Source organism: Azolla caroliniana, unplaced genomic scaffold (assembly GCF_043228905.1).
Source record: "Azolla caroliniana isolate FFs.n. ecotype wild unplaced genomic scaffold, voAzoCaro1.0.p SCAF_20, whole genome shotgun sequence".
Lineage (NCBI taxonomy): Eukaryota > Viridiplantae > Streptophyta > Polypodiopsida > Salviniales > Salviniaceae > Azolla > Azolla caroliniana.
The window spans coordinates 13,255,943-13,281,671 of NW_028230455.1; the positions used below are offsets into that span (position 1 = coordinate 13,255,943).

The 25,729-nt window shown below is 42.9% G+C and overlaps 1 protein-coding gene across 1 annotated transcript; it reads left to right on the top strand.

Moving 5' to 3' along the window:
* Positions 1–19,063: 19,063 nt before the first annotated feature.
* On the top strand, positions 19,064–20,381 carry LOC147851114 (uncharacterized). Its single transcript, XM_087335860.1, has 3 exons — positions 19,064–19,468; positions 19,564–19,669; positions 19,780–20,381. The coding sequence occupies exons 1-3, from the start codon at positions 19,415–19,417 to the stop codon at positions 19,920–19,922; spliced, it is 303 nt and encodes a 100-aa protein (XP_087191986.1). The 5' UTR covers positions 19,064–19,414; the 3' UTR covers positions 19,923–20,381.
* Positions 20,382–25,729: the final 5,348 nt, after the last annotated feature.

The following is a 25,729-nucleotide window of genomic DNA, read 5'->3' on the forward strand; positions in this document are numbered from 1 at the left end:
CATTATATGATTTGATATTGTACTTGAGCAAACCTATTGTAATGCCCAATTCAAACATTATCTACAAATTGCGTACCTTTACCTTCATTTTGTTCGCCTTACCTTAGATAATATTGACATTCTTTGCTTGAATGTTGTTTGACAATTAGTCACATGTGTCACAATGTTGGTAGTACTCAAGCATGCGAGGCCCTTTTCTAATTACTCGTTAAATCACCCTTCAACATAGATGATCAACGACTTCCCGTTGGCATCATTTCCAAGCCCATCGACAATTTAAAGTCAAAGAATAAGGTATAACCACTACCTCCATTAATATTTTATTCTATATGTATGCAATGTAATTAAGTCCATCATTGTATGTCAAAAGTAACCATAATTGGAATCACTAGATTGTTGCTACAACATAATTTTTCTGTGTGTGATTGAGAGGAGTACGTACGATGAACTTATCGAGCATGCTACCACTTGTAATGTAAGAAGTGTCTGATGAGGTTGGCTCTTTAACATGCCTTGTGTTTTATGAGAGGAACACTCTTAGTGTTGAAGAAGATATCCCACTAAAGAAAGTCGTTATGAGCATAAGTGCAACCTTAGTTGTGGGCCAATTCATAAGGAATGAAGGGTGAGGGTTAAGTTATCTCCCACAAGCATAATTACAACCATATTTGTGGTCTAATTCACAAGGAATGAAAGGTGGGGATTAAATTATCTCAATCCCATGGTGGGAGATAACTTTAGAGTGTTTCATCACTCGACTACTCTTTATAAAAAAAAGTAACCAAGTGAAACACACACAAGGGCCTATATAAGAAGGCTGGCTATCTTCACGATTGAATAGCTTTTTCCTTTATTATTTTGAGATAGACACCCTGAAAGTGTGCTAAAGCTCTAGCTTCATACACATGTGTCACATTCTCTTCAGACCCAAATTATAATCCATATCCATATTCGTGCACAATGGTATGGGACACTGCTAGGGGACTTGGATCTTTCTCTCATCTTTGCTAAGGGGTGGTTTGGTGGATTGGCGCCCTTTTTTTCCTTATTTTTCTCTTTATTTTTTCTTAACATTAATTAAGATTCTCCCAAAAGCTCCACATCATTACAGTGATTGAGGGGAATCCACATGAGATCTATCAAGACGTTAAAGGAAATAATATCATATTAATTAGTTTTAACAACCCGATGAGGCCCGATATTTTTAATTTAAAATATTAGTCATAAGCCAAATATATTTAAGAAACGTGACATATTGTAATTTGTGAGGAACCACCCTTAATTAGGTAGAATTGGTCTATGGTTGATGGGCTTGTGACGTGAAAGGGACCCTTTAGGGCTTCCAGCTGATATAAAGGGGCAAGAGCTCTCATGTAAGAAAGGTAATTGAGTACCCCAAATTCAGGGGTACCATTTGGTCTTTATACACTCTCCATTGCCTTTCATAAGAGCCACTTTCCTTGGTGTAGCTTTTCCACATTAATTAATTGAGATATACATATTTTTTACTTTGTAATGATCTATTTAATTAAGATAATGATATTTCTTAATCAGTGTAGTGATTAGGTGTGTGTTAATCTTATATAACTTACAAAGTCGTCAAGGTTTATGCAATTGCATGGAGTGGAGAGATAAGTGGTTTTATGTGTTGATGTATGACATGGTCTTTGTGATTGGTGAGCGACGACCCCCAATCCTTGGGTTAACCCATCAAGATGAAGGCGACTTCTTAAGACTTTGTAATGACCCTTGGAAGTGCAACACTCTAAGGTATGAATCATGTTGGTCCCTCCAAGAAAATGTGATTAAAGAGGAGGGTCATTTGTTAAGCGTTGATACAATTCTATAAACCTGAGACACACATAAATAAACGATTCAAATTGCAACGGATGAGAGAGAAACATACAAAACATTTTAATGTTGAAATCATCACATGGATATTAGAATAGTCGAAACAAGAAATAGAATTCCGTATATTTCATAATAATAATAAAAAGAGTACTTTACCTAACATCATTATCCTTTGGTGGACCCAAAAACATGAGAGTAAAGTACAATAAAGAGATTTGAAATTTAATGAAAAAAGGTTGTTAAAAGGAATAAGTTCAACCTTTCACCTTAAGGTTTAGAGTTGGAGCACAAATACACTCTAGAAGAAGTGTTGAACAATAGAACAATTACAAGCAAAAAAAAGTTTTTTTGTTAGGCATAATGATAGAAGAATCCAGGCGAAATTAAAATTCTTACTTGATTGCTCAGTGTACATGTCATGAAAAAGTGGTCGTCATTTGAATAATAAAAGAGTGGACATATGTTTTCGATGGAACAAATGTGAGAAACAAGTTAATGATTGGGTGAATATTTTGATGCATGTACATATGTAGTAGAGCTTTTTAGTGCATTGTAGAACCGTTATTCTCAAACTTAACCCTATTAAAGCAATGCAACTACATTGCAATGTAGCTTCAAACCATGAATATTGAAAATGAAACATTGAATCTTCTATAACTTTAAACATTCCAAATATACCAAAAGGGATCAAGAGTTGGGGTAAAGCTAGGCCATTTGACACTCATACACTTACAAAATGAATGTTGAACATTAGGGCAGAGGGAGCTATGCCATATGACTTATATTAGGATTTGACCTTCTATTAGCAATTTCTATATAGAACCAATTAAAAACTTGAGAGAAATAAGTTTGTCGGGTGAAGTAGCAGGCTCTACATCACTTTGGTAGTAGGCTCTATATGTTGTTGTCATCGGCAAAGTTTTATTCAAATTGTAGGGAGTTCTAAAGGTAGCTGATTTTGTATGCATGTTAGAGAGATGTAACCTGTTTTTGTGAACCTTGGAAGTAGGGCCGAGGCATGCTTTGGAGAAGCTAGCTAATCAAAATTAGTAATCATCCATTGTCCGTAGGAGGCATTATGTGAGATGGAGAATGCCATATGATGCTATCAAACTGCATCAAATTAGAAGGAATGTTCAGCAATATATGGTACAACACATATTTTTGTGGCCCTTATTAAAGCTTGTTCGCAACTTGAGGGAGTGTCTTCGAATGCGATAATAGTTTCTTTGGATTTCAAGTTTGCAGTGGAATAGACTCTAGTGATAAAGGCCAAAAATCCATATTCAGCTTGTAAAAAGAGGGGGTTTTTGAACCCAGTGTTGGTGGTGGTAATTCACTGCTTGATATGGATGCTAAATGTGGATGGATTGCTGGAGCTACATGAGTGTTCAATAGTTTTCTTGTTAAATATGGTGCAATATTCTTTGTAATAGTGGACTGTTTTGTATATTGCCTTTGGCCACTTTATGTTTAATACCAATGGAGGATATTTTTTATGGGAAGTTTGTCGGGTGAAGTAAAAGCATATAAAGACAAACATTTGATGTGCTAGGTGCATGCATGTAGAGAGAATGCAAATAATGGAGGGTAGAGGGAAAACATGACTTTATAGACCGTGCATGCATATTTAAGCATTCAAATGTGCCAAAGATGACCTTACACGTACAACTCTATCTTTTCTCAGGCCTTATAAGCAATTATAGAATTTGATGTACACCCTGGAATTTCATGATATTAGCTTTTAGGCTATATAGCCCTAATGGCAAAGATTTTTCTTAACTCAATAGGCTACCGACACATGTAAAGTATTATCAAATGTCCTCAAAGAATATAACTAAAATAAAATGATTCATAATTAGCTCACATTCAGAAGACAACTTTGTAAACAAAATGAAAAAATGATTATCAATGTTAATGAAGACCGCCGAGCTTATAAAAAAATATTGTTAACAACATGCATAGACACTTAATGCTCAAACCCAATAGCAACCACAATCATGATTTTTGTTGCACCAAAAGAAGACCATGCTCAAGCCATGGAAATAAAACACATGTTTATTGCTGAACCAAGAAAGCCCAAAGCACAAGAACGTTCAATAATGTCATATTTTTCTCACTTGTAGAATTAACATATTCTTGACGTTTTCCCAAGCTTCAAGGCGATTATCCTACAATACTTCACCAACCAACAACCAGGATTTGGTGGTGTGGTCTAGCCAACAAACCTCAATAAACTGAAACTCTTGAGTGGAAGCTAGTTTCTTTTAAACATGCTATGGACGAGAGTGCTGAAACTTCATTTTCGTGGAAGCAAATGCCCCCATTCTTCATGATATTCGTGCCTGATACATATGCTTGCCTTTAAAACAATTTGTTAAAGTGACGAAGATCTTTTCTTTGCAATCCTCTTCTTTTCATTGTCTAATATGATAACATGTTTAGGTTACAACTTACACATTCTATGTCATAACCTCTAACTTTGGTTTATACCTTAATTGTACTAGTTATTTGTGATAGTCTAACATATAGAGATTGCAATCTTGACCACATCAAATGCTCTATAGACTATAACTATACCTCAAAAACTGGCTATATTTTAGATATATAATTATAACATAAATTCTATTGTGGACCTTCACTTTATGAAGTTGCTAATCTATTGACATTAATTACAAAAAAGACAATTTTATCATCCACAAACCAATTTCAACCTTCCCATTTTGCTGCAACTTATATTCTTCTTTGTTTACGTGTCAAGGGACATTTTTGAATACCTTTTGACTGGTGAACAACTAGCAAATCTATCATTTCTAAGTCCCAATCTACTATTCATCCTTACACAATTCGTCCACTAGTTGGCCCTATTAATGTCCTTCATTAGGGGTGAGATGTCTTCTTTTAGGGGAAAACTTCTTTGTGCACATGCTTGCTTTTTGTGTGCTTGGAGAATGGAACATGGAATGTATAACAACTTGCCCATTCCCTAGTACTGAACAAATTTTATCAAGCTTTCTACCGACCAATCATGAGTACGTTTTAAACAACATACAAATGTAAAGTGTTATGTAGACCCCAATATTATACACATTGAAGTCGTATTAAGCGCCCCAAATATCATGCATGTTGATTCATGATCAATTTAAGAGATCATTCCCAATGCTTCATATCAATATATTTGTACATTCTAATAATATTGATTTGTTCCCATATATTTGAGAAATTTATCAACGTTCCATAAGCAAACTAGGAGCATGTTCTAACTAAAATACACATGTAACGTGCTATGTAAACTTCAAAATTATATACAAATACAAACTAACAAACCTCAAATATGGCAATTGGTAAGTAGTATTACAATTTGGCATATTTGGAAGGCTCGATGTTTGAAGGTATTTCAAAATGTGACTGAAAGACCTGCCCAAATAATTTCGGGAATTTGGATAGAGATTGTGCATAATCTCATAGGGTTGTTGGATAGTATAAAAGGTAATATGCACCAAGCGGAGTTTAAGCGTTTGGAGTTTCATGCCATCTGGGACATAGATATATTTTATTGACGGCTTTTTGATAAGGTGGAGTGATTTTACTCAACACCAAAGTATTTATTTAAGCCGATGGTTAGAATTCAGAAAAATAGAGGGGATCGGTGGATAGCTTGTATGTTTAGCCTTGTGGCGTTTTTTAATACTAATGTAGTATCTTTTTGTGGGAAATAAAAAATAAAAAATTATATACATAGAAGTGTGTTTTGCATTGTTGCATGTGCAAGTTTAAGAATGTCAGATGCACCCGTTTGATAGAAGTCCACCATTTCAATATGTTCTCATCAATAAAAACTATGATAAACTCCTTGTTCTCAAAAAGGAAAACATCATGTGCTTGATCAATGAAAAAATGAAAGATAAGGATGCTTGCATCCTGAGGATAATTAGTTTAGGTTACGTTAGGTGCTTTTTTACCATGGAACCTCAGTACACAAGTTTTCTTGATGTGTGTCTCTTGTCTAAGAAGGGATATTCATTCTTCCACGCACAATACTCTTGATGCATAAATTGTAGAAAGGAAGATGTATTATTTATATTGTATTACCGATTACCAATGTTCACACATTCTCACTAGCAAAGCATTTTGAAAACCTAAAAAGTATCAATGTACAACTAGGTTGAGCACTATTGAGAGTGCATTTGTAAGGGTGCCAAAGGCACTGGCCTAGTAAATGTGAAGTTCATCCAATAAGAATTGTAATAAACTCTTTGCATTCAAAAGGTAAAGACCATAGGAGAGACCAAAACCTGGAATCAATGTAAGACAATGACAGTGATGGATGCAATCCAACAATAATTGTATATGTAGGATGTATGGAATTCATGGACTCTAAGCAATAATCGTGGAAGGAACACAGACTAACACGAAGGGCAAAACAAACCCATCTAAACATCATCTCAATCACGAGAGGTTAACAAAGTTTATGAAAGAGCTTGCAATGCAACAATGTGACTAAAAGGGCTAGAATGAATAGTAAAACATTGTCACAAGGAAGATGATGAAGGAAGGTAAGATTAGAGAGAAAGTTTGTCATATTAGTGATGAATTGTAGCATGTTGTAAGGGTTAAATCCCCCATTATGATAAGAATCTACTATGTACACCATGATTAGCGTTGGGCACATATACAAATAATAACGTGATGAGCTTGGTTACTTTGTCATGTAACCATTAGGACAAGACATATTTATTGATATGTATATCTCGTCATTCGCATGATCATATAGATAGATATAAATGCAAATTGTGCAAGAAAACGTGTTGCAATTGTCTCCTTGAATATTACGTGATTATTCTTATAAATCTTCCGTTAAACCTTCGTGATTAGAATTTATGTCATAGAGAAACATGTCAACGTTAGAGTGAATAATAAGACAAATAATACATTCTGTGAAGCAAATACGATAAAGTTTTTGAGATATTCTTTAATACATGATACTGTGATATTGAAATCGGTGTTAATGGTGCTAAGCTCGATGTACTAAAATACATTTGCTTCTTAAGTTTCTCAATACTTTGTATTGGAGTTCCAAGTTTACATTAGGACATGGATGCTAAAACAATTAAAGAGGTCATTGATCATGAAACTAGTCTATTTTGTAATGTTTTGGAAATGAAGGCATGTGAACATTAACTTACCAACATGGACCAAATATTATGCTCGAGACATATTCTATGTAAATTGATGTAAAGTTGTTTTTCTCGACCATTTGTGGTTTTAATTTGTAGCTCATATTAAAATTTAGTTGTCTACCTTGGGTTTAGTTGTTAATTTCAGTGATCAATTTATAAGTAGGGATCAACTTTTTTTTTTCCCAAAATGAAGCTACTTTCCCATTAGTTAGGAAGAATTATTACAAAGAGAATGTACAAGGAGGCTTATACATAGATTGGGGAATCTCCATCCGATCAAGCTCAAGAAAATGAGACTAGTTACATAGCCTTTCAGACTGACTACTTAATGTAAGTACCTATAGCTAAAAACGGTGCCCTTCAGTGTTGGCTAGTACGAGACAACTCCTGGGGTCTACAACGAAGGGAGGGTGGTAAGTGAGTTGGAAAAAACCCGCGTGGGGGCTGGTAGTTCCACCCCGGGCCACTTCCTCCTTGTGTCACCATAGGCGTGTTTCGCCATTTCTGCCAAAAGCGCAAACGGGCAATGACCACGTCATTGGAATGGTTGCAAACCTCCTCCAATTGCTCTCGTACGCAGTTGATAAGCGCAAACCATATGTCCATGATCACTTCCTCCGGGGGCCACACCAAATCCTGAAAGACCTTTAAGCAACGTTGTGGGGTTTGCTACGCCCTTGCGTGCAGAAAGGAGGAGGGACCACGGGGGTCTTGGACCGAAGAGCAAGAGAGAGAGGAGTAAGAGAGAGAGACCCGATTACACAGAACCGAAGATTGCATAGGGACACGGCCCAACAAACAGAGATCACAAATAAACGCCGACGCAGATGGACGCAACAACGAAAGATATGTACTTATGAATGCAAGAAAATAACAGACTAAAGTATTACAACCCACGGTGGGGCACGAAATAGATACTAACGAAAACGAACAGGGCGGCGAACAGATGCCGACCCCTGTATGTCGCGACGCACAGAAAGGGAAAACAGGTCGGAGGTGCTGCAGGACGCGCTCGGGGCGTTCCACGGAACAGCGCAAGCCTCCTCGAAACCTGCACAGGTACGCGATGGAGCAGAAGACAGAGAAGGCAGGAGTGAGAGAGAAGCTCCGAAATCGGTTCGGCAGCACTTCGTCCTCTCCGCGCGAGATACCCCACTTCTAGTCTTCCTCCTCCTTTTATAGCCCGTCAAGAGGCCGTTTGGCATTAACTGCATACCAACCGAATCTACCCACCTAGGATCCTCGTATGTACCTACTTCGACCTTAGGTACTTCTTGGCGCGCGTGTGTGTGTAGAGCCGTTTCCCACGCCTTGTTCCTCCGATTCCTCTTGTGGGCGGTTTTCTTCACGAGAATCAGGAGAATCAGGTCGGGTTCGTCGTCGTGCCGCTTCTTGAAAGCTTTGATCCTCTTCCCGGCCACGGGTATCGCTATTCTCGTACCGTCGAGTTCCGCCAGATGATACGTCCCGTTGTCGTTGGCGCTTTGTACCGTGTACGGCCCGAACCATCTCCGTGCGAACTTCCGCGTTGCTCGGTGCTGGTTGTCGAGGCTGCTGTCGTAGACGAGCACCCAGTCACCTTGTTCGATCTTCTTCGGTCGGAGTCGGTGCGTTCGGTCGAACCTGGCTTTGTTCTTTATCCTCGCCACTCGGATCCTTTCTGCAGCCGTCTCCACGTCCTCCGGTCTCCGTTCGAGTTGTCGTATACGCGCTGCCAACAACTCCTCCCGGCTCATCTCGTCCCTCCAGTCGACCGTTGCCCATGAGGAGATTGTTCGTTCCATCGGCATGATCGGCCCCTGGCCGAACATGAGCTCTGTCGGCATGTACCCGGTTACCGAACTGTGCGTAGTCCGGTCGGCCCACAAAGCATAAGGTAGAAGTCGCGGCCAGTTACCGACTTGGCCTCCGCATGCCCGAACCAGCGCTTTAACGATCGGCCCGTGTCCGCGCTCCACCTTTCCATTCGCCTCCGGGTTGTACGCAGTGGTGAGCGAGAGTTTGACTCCCAGCCGATCGAACAGCTCCGCGGCTTCCTCGGCGTCCAACTCCCCTCGGTCAGCCACGATCTTCCCGACGCACCCGTACCGGCATATCACGTCCTCGATCAGGAACCGACACACGGCCGCGGTCGTCTTGTTCTGAAGGGCTCGGCCTTCCACCTGGTTCGTCAGGTCTTCCCGCGCTAGGACCAGATACCGCATCTGTCCTACCCCCATCGGCATCGTCACCAGATCTACCATCCATTTGAAATGGATGGCCGGAGGGTACGTAGGGTGAAGCTCGTCTCGATGTCGGACTATGGAGTGCATCTGGCAGCTCTCGCAAGTTGTCACGAACCGATGCACGTCCTGGTACAATCCCGGCCACCAGTACTTCCCCTTCAGCTTCTCAAATGTCGCCCACGTTCCACGGTGTCCAGCCCAAGGGCTGTCGTGGTAGGCCGCCAGTAGCTCCTCCTGTTCTTCCTTCATCGCCACCACCCGGAGCGGGACGCCGTTCCTCTTCTTCGGGTGCTTCCACAAATGCCCATCTCGGAGAAAGAATCGATATGCTTTCTTCCGGATCCGGTTGGCCTCGTCCTTCGTCCATGACGCATCGGGCGTCATTGTCTTCAAAAACCCGCCGATCTGCAGCCACTCCCCGTCGTACTTGCTCGCGTCGAACTCATTAAGCGCCGGAGTGCTCATCCCGTCGGTCGTTATGTATGCCGCCTCGAAGAAATCCACGCCGACTTCTTCGTCTTCCGAAACCATGCCGCCCTCGTCGTCGAACCTCGCCCTCGAAAGCATGTCGGCCATGGCGTTGTCTTTCCCGGAAATGTGTCGTATTTCCGGGTCCAGGGACTTGATGTACGCTATCCACCTGAGCATCGCCAGGTCCGGAGTCGCGCATCCGGAAACCATACCGAGAATCGGCAGGCAATCCGTCTCGATGATCACTTCTGTCCCTATCAGGTAGTCTTTGTCGGCCTTAACCGCCGAAACAATACCCCAGAGTTCGCGTTTAACCTGGGCGTATCCTTGCTGCCGTTCACTGAGGACTTTCGCGCCGAATCGGATCGGAAACCGATTGCCGTCCTCGTCTTCCTGGTTCACGACCCATCCGATCCCGGTCGGACTGGTATCCACCGTTATGAATACCGGGGTACCCTTCCCGTATACCGCCTTCCGGAGTGCCGGTGCCGCTGCAAGGGCCTCTTTCAGCTTCCGGACCGATTCCGCGTGCTCGTCTAGCCATTCAAACCTTCGCCCCTTTTTCAGCAACCCGTACAGTGGCTCCGCGACGTGTGCGTAATGCGGGATCCATATGTGGTAGAACGCGCATGCCCCCAGGAATCTCCGTACTTCCGTGACCGAGCTGCAGTCGGGCTTCATCGCGGAGATGGCTTCTACCTTTGCCGGAGACGGTTTCCGGCCATATGGTCCGCACAGGTGTCCGACCACCATGATTTCTGACTGCCCGAAGGCCGACTTCTCCCCGGAGAAGGTGAGTCTCGCATCCTCTAGCCTTTGCAGCACCTTCTCGCAGTCGTCGATGTGCGCCGCCACGAATCGCCGGCATCCGTCCGGCCCGATCGTCTCGTCCTTTTCTTCCACCGGGCATCCCTTGATCGGGATGTCGTCCAGAAACGGCATGGTGATGTCCGGGATACAGTCCCTCAGAACCTTGTTCATCGCATTCACCATGTGGGCCACCGAGTTGGTCCCTCCTTGCGGCAGTGTACACATCCGAACTAGGCCGAGGGGAGTTCGCATCGTCGTAATGTCTCTGCTCTCCACGGCTAGCTGGAACTGGTCGTACCCTGAGTATAGATCCCCGACCGAGTAAATTGACCTTCCGGCGAAGGCCTCCGCGAACTCGTCTATGGTCGGTCCGATCCCTGCGTTCCGAATGGTCACTCGATTGACCGGCTGCAGGTCCTGGATGAAGCGCAACGAACCGTTTTTCTTCGGTACGGTAAACCATCGATTCGAATATGGGGCGCTCGACGGCTCGAGAATTCCCATATCAACTTTCTGCCTCAGCAGCTCCATCAACTTCGGGATGTGAGCTCTCGGAACCGGGATTGGCTTGAGATTCCATGGTACATGCGGTACCGTGAATATCACCATCGGCTCCACGATCGTCGGGTCAACGCACCCGATTTCCTCCGGCGAGAATGCGAAGGCTTTCCCGTGCCTTCCGAGCATTCTCCGAAACCGGTCTTCCTCCGCCGGCAGTAGGAACCCGCCCCCACCGATTTTGAGCTCTCGGAGCGTCTCGTCGGTGAAGGTGTGTCCTATGCAGGCCGGATCTCGTAGACTAGGGTCCGATGCAACCCCTTTGATTCTCGACGCGCTGTCCTCCGGTAAGGGTGCCGCGACTGGCCTTACCTTCCGGTCCACAGTCTTGTACTTGGTGCTTACGTGGGCCGTCCGAACCGACTCGAGCCCTCGACCGAAGTCCGCGATGACTTCGTACATCTCCTCGGAACACACCGGTATCGTCCGGTCTTCGTTAAGGCCTTCTTCGACTACCTTTCCCAGCATTCCCAAGGTGTCGTCGAATGAGACCGCCTCCACGGCTCCGTTGATTTCCTCGTCAGGGCCGAGAACTCCGCACGCTCGAAGTCTCCCCTCCGCCTTTGTCTTCTCTCGGCCGCCGATGCCGGCTATCGTACACGCTCCGCTGCCGGAGAACAAAAATTCCCTACCTATGGTACAAGGTTTCTTCGGTTTTATCGTACAGGTGTGGGGTTTTCCCGGGGTGTCCGGACTGTCGCGGCCCCACGCCTTGGCAGCCCTCTCTAAAAATCCTCTCGGTTATCGGAACCGAGGGAGTCGCGGTTACGCTCGTGGTTCGGCGTAACCGTCAAAAACTGGACCGAATGGCGCCCGTCCTGGCTCTTGACCCGCGCATAGGCCGAACCATTGTCCAGCACCTTGGTCTCCATTCGCGCCGCCGTGATGTACGGCTCTCCCAGTATGACCGGATGCGAGGACGTCTCCTGCACGAAGAAGTGCTGGTCAATCTCGACGTCGCCGATCTTGACTCGCACATTCGGACAGGCCCCGTGCAGTTCCTCGGTGGCGCGCGTTGCTGCCCTTATTTTCCACCCGTGCTTGGTGTTGATCGGCCATTTGCCCTTCTTATAGAAGTCCATGGACATCAAATTGATCTCCGATCCGTGGTCTACCAAAGCTATCACCGGTTCCTGGACATCGCCGATCTTCACCGGGGTTTCCGTGGTCGCTCGGGCCCAGTGCGGTCTCGAATAGTGGCTTTCCGCCCACTCGTCTCCCAGCGCCATGTCGTCTAGGTGCGTCGTCCGTACTTCCACCGGTCTTTCCGGTTCTGTCTCCGTTGACAGCCTCTTCCGTTTCACCAAGTCCACGATGGAGTCGTGGAACTCCTTCTTGGCGATTCCCAGCTCCTCCCGTAGCGACAGCTCCACCTTGCTGTCGAGGATCCGTTCCTCCAGGACCTTTCGTAAGTCCGTGGTTCTTTCTATCTCCGTCCCCAGACGGTACCCGCCCTTCTGGGGTTTATCTTGCGTACCGGCCCCGCCGGCTTCGTCCCGTCGTGGCCCGGACCGGGTCTCGTATCGTTGTGAGGGCCCGGTCGTCCCGGGTTTCCCCACCCGCTTCTCTTCTACTAGAGCCTCGTAGTTCCGGCAAGCGGCTTCCACGAAGCCCGTCTTTTCCTCGACCGGGTCGCTCCACCCGGTCATCTCCCGTACCCGTTTCTCCGCACGGTCCGATTCCTCCCTCTTCATCCTCGTATCGGCAAGGCCTTCCAGCACCGTCGGCCAGAATCCGGCTTTGCTTCCTCTTCGGGCCTCGTTGCCCCCGACTCGAATACCGGCCGACGCCGAGTAGTGGACGGTTTCCGCATGTCGGGCCGCCGCCTCTTCCATCAACCTCTTCATTCCGCCTCGCCCGTCGTTTCGGTTTAGGGCCCTTCTCGTGTCGTTGGCGTGAACCCGGCCTTCCCATAGGTATACCACCCGGTTCTTCAGCGCCTCTGCGAAATCGCCGCAGTCTTTTCGGATGTGGCCGACCCCGTCGCACCACATGCACCTGTTCCCCGCCGCCGGCCGTCGGTCACGAGCAGGTCCTCCGCCTTCTCTGCGGGCTTGTGCGATTTGGAGGTCTTTTATCGCCCTCGTCAGTTCCTCCAACGCAGCTCCTCCAGTCGTGCCTCTGATCACGCCGGTCGGAGCTGAACCGGATTCCAGCCACTCCCGAGTCTCTTCCCTTCGCACCGGCTGCGCCGGCTCGAGTATCCTCGCCGCGACTGAGCCCGACCCGGTTGCTCTGTCATCCTCCCATTCTCGCCGTTTGTCGAAACGGCCGCAGGCTCTCTTGACCGCCGCCCAGTCGGCTGTCAGCCCGTCTTCGGTTTCTAGCAGGGCGCCCACGTGACTCCGATCCCTCTCGTCAACCGATTTGACGAACAGCAGGACCCGGCTTGTATCCAGGACCATCCTGTCAAGCGCCGAAAGGCGCGCGAAGTTCTCCTCGAACTCCCGGAGGAGTGCCGACGCATTCCTTCCTTTCCCGGGAGACTCCACCCACTCCATGAAGCTTCGCTTCGAAAGCCGGAGCGCGTCGTCCAGTCCGTATTTTTCCAGGAGCCGACCTTCGAACTCCTCCCAGGTACGGCTCTCCGCCCGCACCTCGAGCACCTCCGCGTGGATGCTCGGCATCGCCACTCGGGGAAAACCGGCAAGACGCCTGTCTTCCGGAATGTCCCGCATTAACATTTCCGCACCGTAGGACGCCAGGTACTTCGTGGCATCTTTTCCGGTGAATCGACCGATCGTTCCGACGACCGCCTCAATAGCTCTATCGAGGGCGCCGGTGCCCTCGCGCGCGCTTACTATCCGATCCACGGCCGAAGCCATGGCCTCTGCAAGATCCGCCCCCTTCATTTCCTACTCTTCTGCCGCCTCTTTCACGTCGGGTTCACCAAGATGTGGGGTTTGCTACGCCCTTGCGTGCAGAAAGGAGGAGGGACCACGGGGGTCTTGGACCGAAGAGCAAGAGAGAGAGGAGTAAGAGAGAGAGACCCGATTACACAGAACCGAAGATTGCATAGGGACACGGCCCAACAAACAGAGATCACAAATAAACGCCGACGCAGATGGACGCAACAACGAAAGATATGTACTTATGAATGCAAGAAAATAACAGACTAAAGTATTACAACCCACGGTGGGGCACGAAATAGATACTAACGAAAACGAACAGGGCGGCGAACAGATGCCGACCCCTGTATGTCGCGACGCACAGAAAGGGAAAACAGGTCGGAGGTGCTGCAGGACGCGCTCGGGGCGTTCCACGGAACAGCGCAAGCCTCCTCGAAACCTGCACAGGTACGCGATGGAGCAGAAGACAGAGAAGGCAGGAGTGAGAGAGAAGCTCCGAAATCGGTTCGGCAGCACTTCGTCCTCTCCGCGCGAGATACCCCACTTCTAGTCTTCCTCCTCCTTTTATAGCCCGTCAAGAGGCCGTTTGGCATTAACTGCATACCAACCGAATCTACCCACCTAGGATCCTCGTATGTACCTACTTCGACCTTAGGTACTTCTTGGCGCGCGTGTGTGTGTAGAGCCGTTTCCCACGCCTTGTTCCTCCGATTCCTCTTGTGGGCGGTTTTCTTCACGACAACGTGCTTTCCATACATACCACAGGGTGAAGCTTGCGATTAGCATCCAAATTTCCGGGAACCTAGGGGATGCGGATTGCAAGCCTCTCTCAAAATGAATCTTGCCGATTTTGCCTCTCATGCATACGTAGCACCAACTATCTGCATTGAAGGCGTCTGTCCACCTATCAACGGAGTGATCAATCCATGTCGTAGCACTCCACGATGTTGTTCCTTCCACTTCACATGTCTCAAGGAGGCGAGTCACTCTATCCCATATCTTTTGAGCTTGAGGGCAATCCCACAGATAGTGCCTCAGAGTCTCAATAGGTGAATGGTAAAGTGGGCAGCCTAACCGGCCGCCACGTTTATCTAGCCATTCGCCAACAGGAAACACATTATGACCGATTTGCCACCAAAAAAACTTTATCTTTTCCGGCATGTGGAGACACCAGAGACCCTTCCAAAAGGTAATGAGCACCTCATCAGGGATGCCCAATGTACACAAACCATTGCGTAAGGGGCCATCTAGTTGCAGTTGAAAAGTCCGGTCCAGTTTAGTGTTGTACTCAAAGAAATGGCGAAATTTGTCATCATGTTTCCACCTGAAATCCCCTAGGTCCCATTCTAATTCGACAAGGGGACGACAACCATATACCCATAACTTCCAATGGGGTTCCACCTTAGCAACATCCGCGTCTGTCTTCCAGATGTTATCAACCTACGCCACCATGCGGATTGGGTGCCAAGAGCCCCTACTCTGACTCTCCCCAAAAATTGTATGTCTTCCTGATCCTCTCACGCCCTTCAACAACTTAACCATTCCAGCCTAATCAAAGAGCTCGAACCAAGCATCTTCTCTCACCTCCCCCATTGGAACCCTATCAACTGCCTCAACTATCAATCTCTGCATTTTCATGGCTCCCTTGAGGGGAGGGAATGGGACCTCCTGGGCTCCTCCTAAAGCCACCGCGCATCTCCAATCATCTATAGAGTGGAGCCCTGTTTGCGCCAGCTTTCCCCGTGCTAGGCCCTTAAGCTGCTCTAACATCATGTCGTCACCTGTTTGCACCTGAGGGTTCCAGAATAATGGTTGTCTAGACCACTTGATGAGTGTCTCCGACGTGTGCTTGACCAAGTAGGGATCAACTATTGATTGAATTAGCACGAGCACGGTGTGAAGAAGAACGTAATGCAAACAACACTTAAGTATGTGTTTCTATATTGATTGGTCGAGTTAAATCCCTTTGTTTTTTTCTATTCCATTAGAAAGCTTTTTCCAAGACCTCACATATATAGTGTGGTAAAACGTATGTGCAAATATGCTAGTTCTTGCATGAATGTGTTTATGTGCATTTAGATTAATGAGAAAACAAATAATGAAAAAGTAAGGAAATAGTTCTAGTTAACTAAGGGCTTCATATTGATATTAACCACAATTAGCATAACGATAATGAAAAAGTAAGTGAAGACTTTTAGTTAACTAAGGGCTTCATATTAACCATAATTAGCATAATGATAATGCAAAAGTAAGCAAATACTTCTAGTTAACTAGAGGCTTCATATTAACTACAATTATAATGAAAAAGTAAGCAAATACGTCTAGTTAACTAAGGGCTTCATGTTAACCACAATTAGCATAATGATAATTTTATAAAACACGTTAACTATTCTCTTGTAGTAGAGGTCTTGGCCCTTGGGTTAAAAGGTAAAAACTTGTGTCATATAGTGTATCTTCATTATTTATTGGTATGTTAACACGAAATTTCTCATGTTGTATGTTGTGTATCTTTTGCAAATTTTAAAGTGATCACATGTTTGGAAATACATATATACTCATCGTTCCTTTAGCTTGTCTATATTCAACATTGGTGATACGTCGACTTACCTTTTCCTTCAGCTAAAGTGGATCACTTATCTTATTCCAAGTCACGCCATTTGGTGCATGAGTAATCTCATTAGTGAATGTTGCGCACCAGAAAGGGTGGGCTAGCTTTTATTTCCGCAACTAACCAAGACATTCACTTCAATGAGAAGTACAATGATGAGGCAAAAGTATAATGTACAAGTGTAGCAGGTCATGCCTAGAGACATGTGAACATCGATGAATCATCAACAAGGCGAGAGTAGTGATGCAAGGGCCCATATGGCGGCAAGATAGATACATCTAGCTACCCACGGCTGTTTTTTATAACAATGAGTAGAAGTGAATTGGGATTTAGGTTCATCATGGAAAGTTAACATCCTTTTGTATCATGTATGCATGTGTGTGGCGAGGGGTGGTGATGTAGGAGGCCATGTAAGTGATTTGACACACATACATCTACAAATAGCTTTGCAAGGAAAGGTGAGTTGTTGGCCGAAAAATAATATTAACATTGTGTTTTGTCTCGTCTTGTGTGTAGCTTGTGCAAGACATTTGCGTGGCGGTGGATATCGTGTTATGTACACAACACACACACACATATACCATAAATACACAAAAATACATAGATACATAGATACATGGATACATAGATACATGGATACATAGATACATAAATAGAGACATACATACATACATACATACATATAGACACACATGCTTGATGCATATAGACATACATAAACAAATAGATACTTAGATACATACATACATGATACACAGACAGACAGACAGGCAGACGCGCGCGCGCACGCACACACACGCACGCATGCACATACATACATACATACATACATACATACATACATATAGACACACATACTTGATGCATATAGGCATACATAAACACATGGATACATAGATACATGCTTTAAAGAATGATGCGGAAAATTAGAGACACTGTGAAATAATTTAGGGACCTAAAAAAGCTTCAGTTTTTTATTATTTCGTTTTCGTCTTTCCTATTTAATTAATTATTTTAATAAGACAAGAAGGCAAAAAAAGAAAAAAGAAAAACGAAACGAAAAAGCAGATAAATAAGAAAAAGAAGAAATCGCGTGGGAACGTGGCCGCCACGCTTGCCAATCAAATAGCGGAGAAGCGGCGTGGCGTGGAGTCTCTCATCCTCACGCCGCCACGTGGTGGTCGTCACCTCCCACGTGTCGATCTCCCATTGGAGCACAGACCGGTCGAGGCCCCACGTGGCACCTTCCGATTCGCCCCCACCGCAGGCGGCTCTATCACGAGAGGAAAGCATTTTCCCTGCAGCGCGCTGACGTGTGCGGCGCTGGTTCGCATTCTCTGAAAAGGAGGCGGGAATTTGGAAGGATGACGTGGCGGCCGATGATTGGCGGCCCCGCGCGGGCTTTCTATCCCCCTGCTGATGACGTGGACAGGAGGCGTAACATTATATATACATATATAAGTGGCCACGCTGCACTTTCTCTCTCCTCTCTCTTCTTCTTGATCCGCCATCGCCACACTCAGACAAAGCTTCCCTCAGAAGCTTCCCCGATCGCCATCGCCACACTCAGACAAAAGCTTCTCTCAGAAGCTTCCCCGATCGCCATCGCCACTCTCAGCCAAAAGCTTCTTGCAGAAGCTTCCCCCCCCTCATCGTCTCCATTCCTCTCAGAAGAAGCTTTACCATCAATTCTCATCCGCCGCGATCTGACGAATCTTCTGCCAGGAAGCTTCTTGTAAGGTCCATCTCCATCTCCATCGGCCGCAATCCTCCCTCTCCGAAGCTTTCCTTTTCCATCGCCACAGCACCGAAGAAACTTCTCTCCTGCGCGTTGCATAATCTCTCTCCATCGCCACCGGAAAGGAAAGGAGAAGGTTTCTCTCAGAAGCTTTTCCATCATTCCTACCCCTCCACAATCAAAATCCTTATAGCAGAAGCTTTGCGTAATTCCCATTGCCACAAGAAGAAGCTCCCCCCTCAGAAGCTTTTCCCAATGTTTCCATCGCCACAGACAGAAGAGAATTTCCTCCAAGTTTTTGTTTCCTTGCACAAAGAAAACTTCATTCAAAAGCTTTGCTGCCGTCTCCTCCTTATTCACTGAGTCGAGGGAGCTTACCCCAAAAGCTTTCGTTTTCCTTTCATCGCCAGAACATCAGCAAGTTTCCCTGCCATTGCCACAACGTCGGAAGCTTCGTCATATCCAAAACCGAAGAACATTATTTTCTAAGAAACTATTTTGCACCGGTGTCGCAGAAACTTGCCAAAGCATTTCCGGCATCGGAACTACAAAGCTTTCCTGCAGTCGACACAGCAGACATGATTTGTTAGAAGCTTTCTTGCATTTTCACCGCCTCGACAGAAGCTTTCTTGCCATCTTGTCCATGTTCAAAATCTTTTGTTTAACGGAGCTTCTCAAAACACAATCTTTCTTTATCGCAGCTTCCGAAAGGGAAGCTTTCCTTCATGGCAGCTTCCAAATAGAAGCTAACTTCTCGGTTCTGTCAATGCCAAAGCAGCCTTTTCTAAAATTATTTTTGCGGCCATTGCTTGTACACAGCAGAAACTTCGCTCAGAAGTAGTTTTCCCCCTTTATCACAATATACACATTCGTTGCTATTGAAACTGCATATCCGCCGACGCTACCAGATGGTGGCTATTTAATTGGTCATCGGAAGCCATTGTCAAAGAAAGTTTTTCTTGCTCCATAGATTCCATATAAGCCACGGAAGTCTTCCTCTTATTTCAAGGCTAACCAACTCGCTACCTCTAATCCAGCTCAAACACCACAGCCAGTACAAAAGATTTTTTCACCAGAATAGTAAATAGACGGGAGACGTCTCTCTCTCTCTCTCTCTCTTAGTCATGGCTTTCCCTAACTCTAAACCTGATGCAAATCCTGCTGCATACGTTCACATGGTGAAGCACCTGATCTAATATTCGTTTCTTCCTTTCTCTCTATCATTTCTTTCGTAACAAGGCGTTAATTCTTTTTCCCTAAATCATTTGTGCAGGTTCATAATCTCATCGAGCAGTGCCTTGTTCTTTTCATGAATCGAGAAGAGTGCATGGCTGCCCTAGCGGAACATGCTCATGTCAAACCTCTCATCACGTCCACAGGCAAGCCTCCATTTCAATAGACTTTGTTTATTTCTTGCAGCTATATCGTATCTTTCTGTTTGGTGTATGTGTGGCGCATGAACATTGAAACTATATGTTTTCTTCTACAGTCTGGGACGAGCTCGAGAAGACTAACAGAGCTTTTTTTGTTGACTACAATGATCGAATTCGAGGCCGTCCGCAGCATTCAAAAGGCAGACTGCAGTCTCTCAAATTGTCTCGCAGTGATGAGAACGCAGAGAATCGTCAGTGATGCAGTTTAAGTCCAAAGTTCAAATCCGTTCAGAAGTTTTTAGTAGCGATCACATTGAAGAATGAAAGATTGGATACATAAATCTGTCAGCTCTTTGCCTCTCTATTTGGCATTGTGTACTTCTGATTGGAAAGTCCCTAAATAAATAAATAAATATATATACAGATGAAAAATAAACAAGTTTCAATATGGCTTGTTGCCGTCATATGAATAATTTTTTGTGTTTCTCACCTTACAAAATTGAGATAGATGATATTCCTAATACAGTGTAGCATCTTAAGATTTGTGGTTTATAAGCTCTTTATTAGGATATGGACACATTTCACACTGTAATCATGAAGATTGCATGTGGATTGATCATGTGCAAGTTTGAGAGCTTGACCCTGATCAATTGTACTCATATGGACATTGATGGAGAAGGGGAGGTTGTTCAGACAAAATTCAAATGTTGTTGCCCCTGTCAAGTGTATTTTCAAGTTTTCTTCTTAATGCTGTCTTACTTCTGATGGAAATTAAAGTTAGGGTATAACATCATTATATTTTTGGTTTGAGCTTCTTCTAAAGTTTATGAAAACTCATGACATTCTGCATCGGTTGCACATAAGTTGTTGATCTCTTGCTGAACTTGAACTAGATTCTAAACACTAGAAGCACCATTATTTTCAGAATGTTGCGCACTTAATTCGCAACACATGCATCCTGATATATCATACATCTAGGAATAAGAAATTCACATGCCTTTGAACGACGGACAAATTAGACATGATTAGTGCAAAAAACGAAAGGTTAAATAAATTAATTTGCAGAACTCGTTTGTTGTAGGGAGAAATTAGAGCATACAAAAGCCAGGTTAGAGGTATACCATATATGGCGTTAAACTCTTTTGGTTAAGGCTACTTCCCGTTACTTCGAAGAAGTAACTCCTCTATAAAGTCTACCCATGACATTTGGTCTCCTTTTTTAATACATAGTTTATGACTGGACAAACCCCCGCGAATACCTTGTCTGAGGGATGGGTATAAACAAATTCAGTTCAGTCCTACCTCTTTTCTCTGTCGAGATTATCTTCTTTGTCTGTTTCATTTTGTAAGCAACAGCAATAAATATAATTGATGAATGGTCCATGACATTTTGGCCTCCTTTTTATTAATAATTTTGTATTTCCGACAGAAGGTGTGAAAACACATCAGAAATGAGGGTAAAGGCATTTATTTATTTCGTTTAAATGTACCGATTTATTAAAGGCAACGCCTTTGTTATTTCGCTTGAAAGTCACTTCATCATATATCGGGATGAGCACAAACTTAATTAGATAGTTCTACGTCAAAGAGAATAATCACACCGCTTGTTAGTTTATGGCGTGACTGAACATATTGATCCATATACATATCACAGATATGAAGGATGTGGGTTCGCAATCTGTTGGTGCAAAAATGGAAGAAGATAGATGGCAAGGGCCTAAGAAAGAAACATCTTGTAATGCAAAATCTGGTCTTTTTCTATTGTTTAGCGTGTAGGGCTTTTTTACAGTTTATAAGGTAAAGAAGTGGAAAAATGATAACAAAGTAATGTGGTCAGACGCCTTGGTGTCTAGCTTAAAACCCAAGCAAATGAGTGGTCATCTTGAGTTTGATTCTGAATTGGTACATTCTCCTCTCTTGTCCGCATAAATAAGACATTGGTTTATCTAAACAAACCACATTTTCTTCGTCTCCATATATATATATATATATATATTATATGTATATATATATATATCATGTTTATATTATAGCGATAATGAATTTATTGTCGATTTAATGCGAATAAGAAAGGTGCACTTTCTTCATGAAAGTGCTGAAAGGTTTATTATGCCACATTTAGGAGCCCTTGGCCAACGTTAACCATTCAACATATAAGATAAGAATCCTTTTACATTCAAGATATAAGGTTTTAAGAATAAGGCTAACCATTGAAGGTTTTTTTTAAGGAAAAGGCTAGTTTTTTTGACAAAGACATGGTTGTTCATGCCTTTATTGTTCACCTCCTTAGATTAGGTCCTCTTTATGCATTCAATTTAATGACCACTACGTGGATTTCCACTTGTAAAGCTACAATGCAATCACTAAAGCTGCTTGTGGACGGAGATTTCCATTCAATGCCATTGTAGGCTTTATCAAAGCCAAATTTGAAGCAAATGATTTTATGCTAGCCTTTTCAACATATGTATTACCTGCCTTAAAGCAATGATGCATCATAATCAACATTTGATCGACGAATCCTTTTTGTTCATGGAGGACCCATCTATGTATGTATATTATCATAGGATTTTTCGACAATTCTTAGCAATGCTTCATGGTAACTGTGTTTATTAAATCAATTTGTAAATAGTTATAATGTACACGTACCTTTGTTGGCCAAGGAAGAGTGCCATGACAAAGTGAATCAATCCCAATGATTGAGGAGATGAAGGGAAATGTTGTTTAGAAAGATGTTGAAACACTAACGAAATAGCCAATGTCAACCATGAGTTTTTTGCTTTGGGGAGGATACACTTGCATGTACTTTAGATGTTTGTTAATTGAGTTTTGTTTTCCTTGATTTAGAGGTAACTTGTTCATGAGTTAAACATTAGGAGTATTTCTAGTGGAATTATTGGAGTACATTTGAACCCCTTCAAGATTGCCTTCTTGTAATGGAATTGTTCTTGGTTTGTAGATTTGAGGAAAACTTTCAAAATGATTGATTTTCTTGTAGTAGTAAAAATTATGATATTTAAATGCCACTTATATGCATTCTCTATGCATCATTTTATTTTCATGAATTTGCTAATACTTAAAAAAATAAGCTTTTTGAAGATATTCTTGATTTGCTATTGCTAATTAACACAGTAGGTAGGTAGACTCTAGAATCGTCTCCCAAAATGAAATGATGGTTCTCTATCCACATATTACGATATTTATGTTAGAGTGCCCTCTTAGTGCAATATGGGCGTCTCTTGTCAAACTTTGCCCATTTTATTATTACGCCATTTGTAGCATTGTACATATCATAATATATCTTCAACATAGTTTTTTGGTTTTTCTTGTTTCTTGGTTCATGACACTCGATAATCATGCATGAGGATGTTACACAAAGTTCTTGATGTGACCACCTCTTTCTTGCCTAATGCACGTGGAATAGTTAGGCAAGGCCGGTGACAATCATACACATACTCCATCCATGTGGTCTCACACCCGTAGACTAGGCATGGATCATTTTTTGTAGCTTCATCTTTAAGAAATCTTGAAGCTTGAATATTAATATTGCTATTTGATATTCAAATAATGGATCATTTTTTGTAGCTTCATCTTTAAGAAATCTTAAAGCTTGAATATTAATATTACTATTTGATATTCAAATAATTAAGAAGATCAATCTCGCAAAAGTTATTTAAAATATTTGATTAGAAGAACATGATAACAAGGATGGAGATAGTTTAAGATGAGGAGGTATATATGTAGGATTGATGCATGGCGGTGAGTTTCTTTAATTATTTTATCCCACATGCTATGTTGTTTGGAGTTGCAAAAATGGCTTCTAAGTTATTGGCTACTTTTTACAATAAAAATGTTTTAGAAGTTTCATCCATATTGAAATATAGTAGCAATGTAATCATGAAAAACAATGTAATGGAGTGTTTAGTCCATTGATTTATAGCATCATGTGCTCACACTTGGTGAAAACATTTTTGGGCCTTAATAGAGTTGTTCTTCAATAAAATCCCAATGATTTTATAACACCTTCATTTTCCAACATATTTAGCCCTCATTCCATCTTTGTAAACTATAACTATGCTATATTTGCTAAAATGTGTATTTGGAGAAAATAATTTAAAACACGAGGATATGAAGTTTGCAATTGTCGAACATGCACTTATATATGTAAACATTTTGCAGGTTATTGACGATTCTCACCTAGATGGACCATTCTTTTCTTGTCTTACAAATGTATAAGACTAATAAAGCTTGCACAATCATGGTTATATTATGTATCACTCATTCTATAACATAACATTGTTTTCACTGTTTATCATGCTCAAAAACGAAAAGGAAAATGAAATTTCGGAAGATGACAATAATTTTTAGTAGACTTTGCAGACACATTATGCATGTGGAAGTTGGTCATGGGCTTTTGAAATTATTTCCATGTTATAAAGACACCTAAAATCTCTATATGTTGGGTAGCACTTTAGTTGTGGATTGATGTACAACAACATATTCAAACCAAAAAAGGTGATAGAAATCAAATCATACTATATGTATGCAAATATGCCACTTCTAACTACATACACTATGATTGATATAAAAAAATGTGAAGCACTACCACATCTACTTTTTATTGGTGTGTACAAAGTACGTCATAGCGCTAGTAAAGGAGAATTAGGATGGATTTAATTTTTTTTGATGAGTAGTTACTTTGCGAGTTCTTTGAAAAAGTGGTATTTATATAAAAAGGGGCACCATAGTTGGTTGGAATAAGGTCAAGCTTAATTCATTTAGTGAATGAAGTAGCTCACAACGCCTAGAATTGCTGAAACTTACTAGGCAATGCAATTGTTTTCACTCCTTGTATTGTGGAGATTGACAATGGAATCAATCCAACAACCTTACTGTTAGTAGTAAACGTTAAGATGCCAAATTCAATAGTTCAATATGTGTGTACAGTGTAAGTAATCACACAAGCGGTGGATGCACGTGTGTGCATTCAAACCCACTCACTTTATTGTCATGATCTTGTAACACCCAATGATATAACTCTCTTGTCATATAGTTAATGTAAAAGATATCTATATCCTACCTAAATCATGATGAGAACGAGAGAGGGGTAGCAATCCCCCCAATTCTAGAGAACCACCACCTTGAGATTGTTGTGTGAGCACGTAACACCATTTACCTTTTGTGAAAGCGGTTGGCAAGGGTAAGTGTCAATCACCCTCGAGCTACTTAAGCTAAACTAACTACTAAAGAAAACTCTGAACTCAACCTATAACATTATGATTTACAGAAGATTCGTTAAACATTTAACACGTGTCGAGCACTCAATAGAAGAGCGAGATAGAGAGAGATCACCAACAAGAGGATTGAACCTAAAGCGATCCTAAACTAGCCCTTAGCTAATTTGGATTTTTGGCCCTAGCTCCCCCATTGACACTAAAGTTGTAGTTGTGACTACAACTCCACATCGTTGACCAAAATAAACTTACCAGTCATGACACCAAACTTGCATTCTCACTAGGTTGGACACGGAGCGTAGGCATCACACCTTTTTGTACTCTCTTTTACCCACTTCCCACACTTTATGTTCCTGAAATAGCCTTCCTTCAAATTCCAATAAAACATACGTACATATAAAGTATTTGCTAAAGTATGCTCCCCCCAAGTTATAAACATATAGACATATATACTTTCACACTACACACAAACATATATATATATATATATATGCACACACACACATTCACTAAATGTGCTGTTGAGAGCACATCTCATAAAAAACACATATACATACAAACACAAATACACTTATACAATATAATTTCATACAAAGACATACAAAATTCACTTACACACATAAAATTTAAAAACAAATAGCTAAAAATGTAGACCCACATTACACCTTCACATACACAATATATTACACGCACACACAACACATAACCACACATTTCACCCAATTGTGAATATGTGACCTCATACCACCTAAAACACACACATAAGCTCATCAAGAACACTTCAACATATACACATATGTACACAGGTAGTTAGGTCTATCCAAACACTTATACC

Excerpts from the sequence above, each read along its gene's own strand:
- LOC147851114 (XM_087335860.1), top strand. The coding sequence starts at position 19,415 with ATGGCTTTCCCTAACTCTAAACCTGATGCAAATCCTGCTGCATACGTT. Across the intron at positions 19,469-19,563 it reads CTGCTGCATACGTTCACATG|GTTCATAATCTCATCGAGCA; the intron begins GTGAAGCACCTG and ends TCATTTGTGCAG. Across the intron at positions 19,670-19,779 it reads ACCTCTCATCACGTCCACAG|TCTGGGACGAGCTCGAGAAG; the intron begins GCAAGCCTCCAT and ends TTTCTTCTACAG.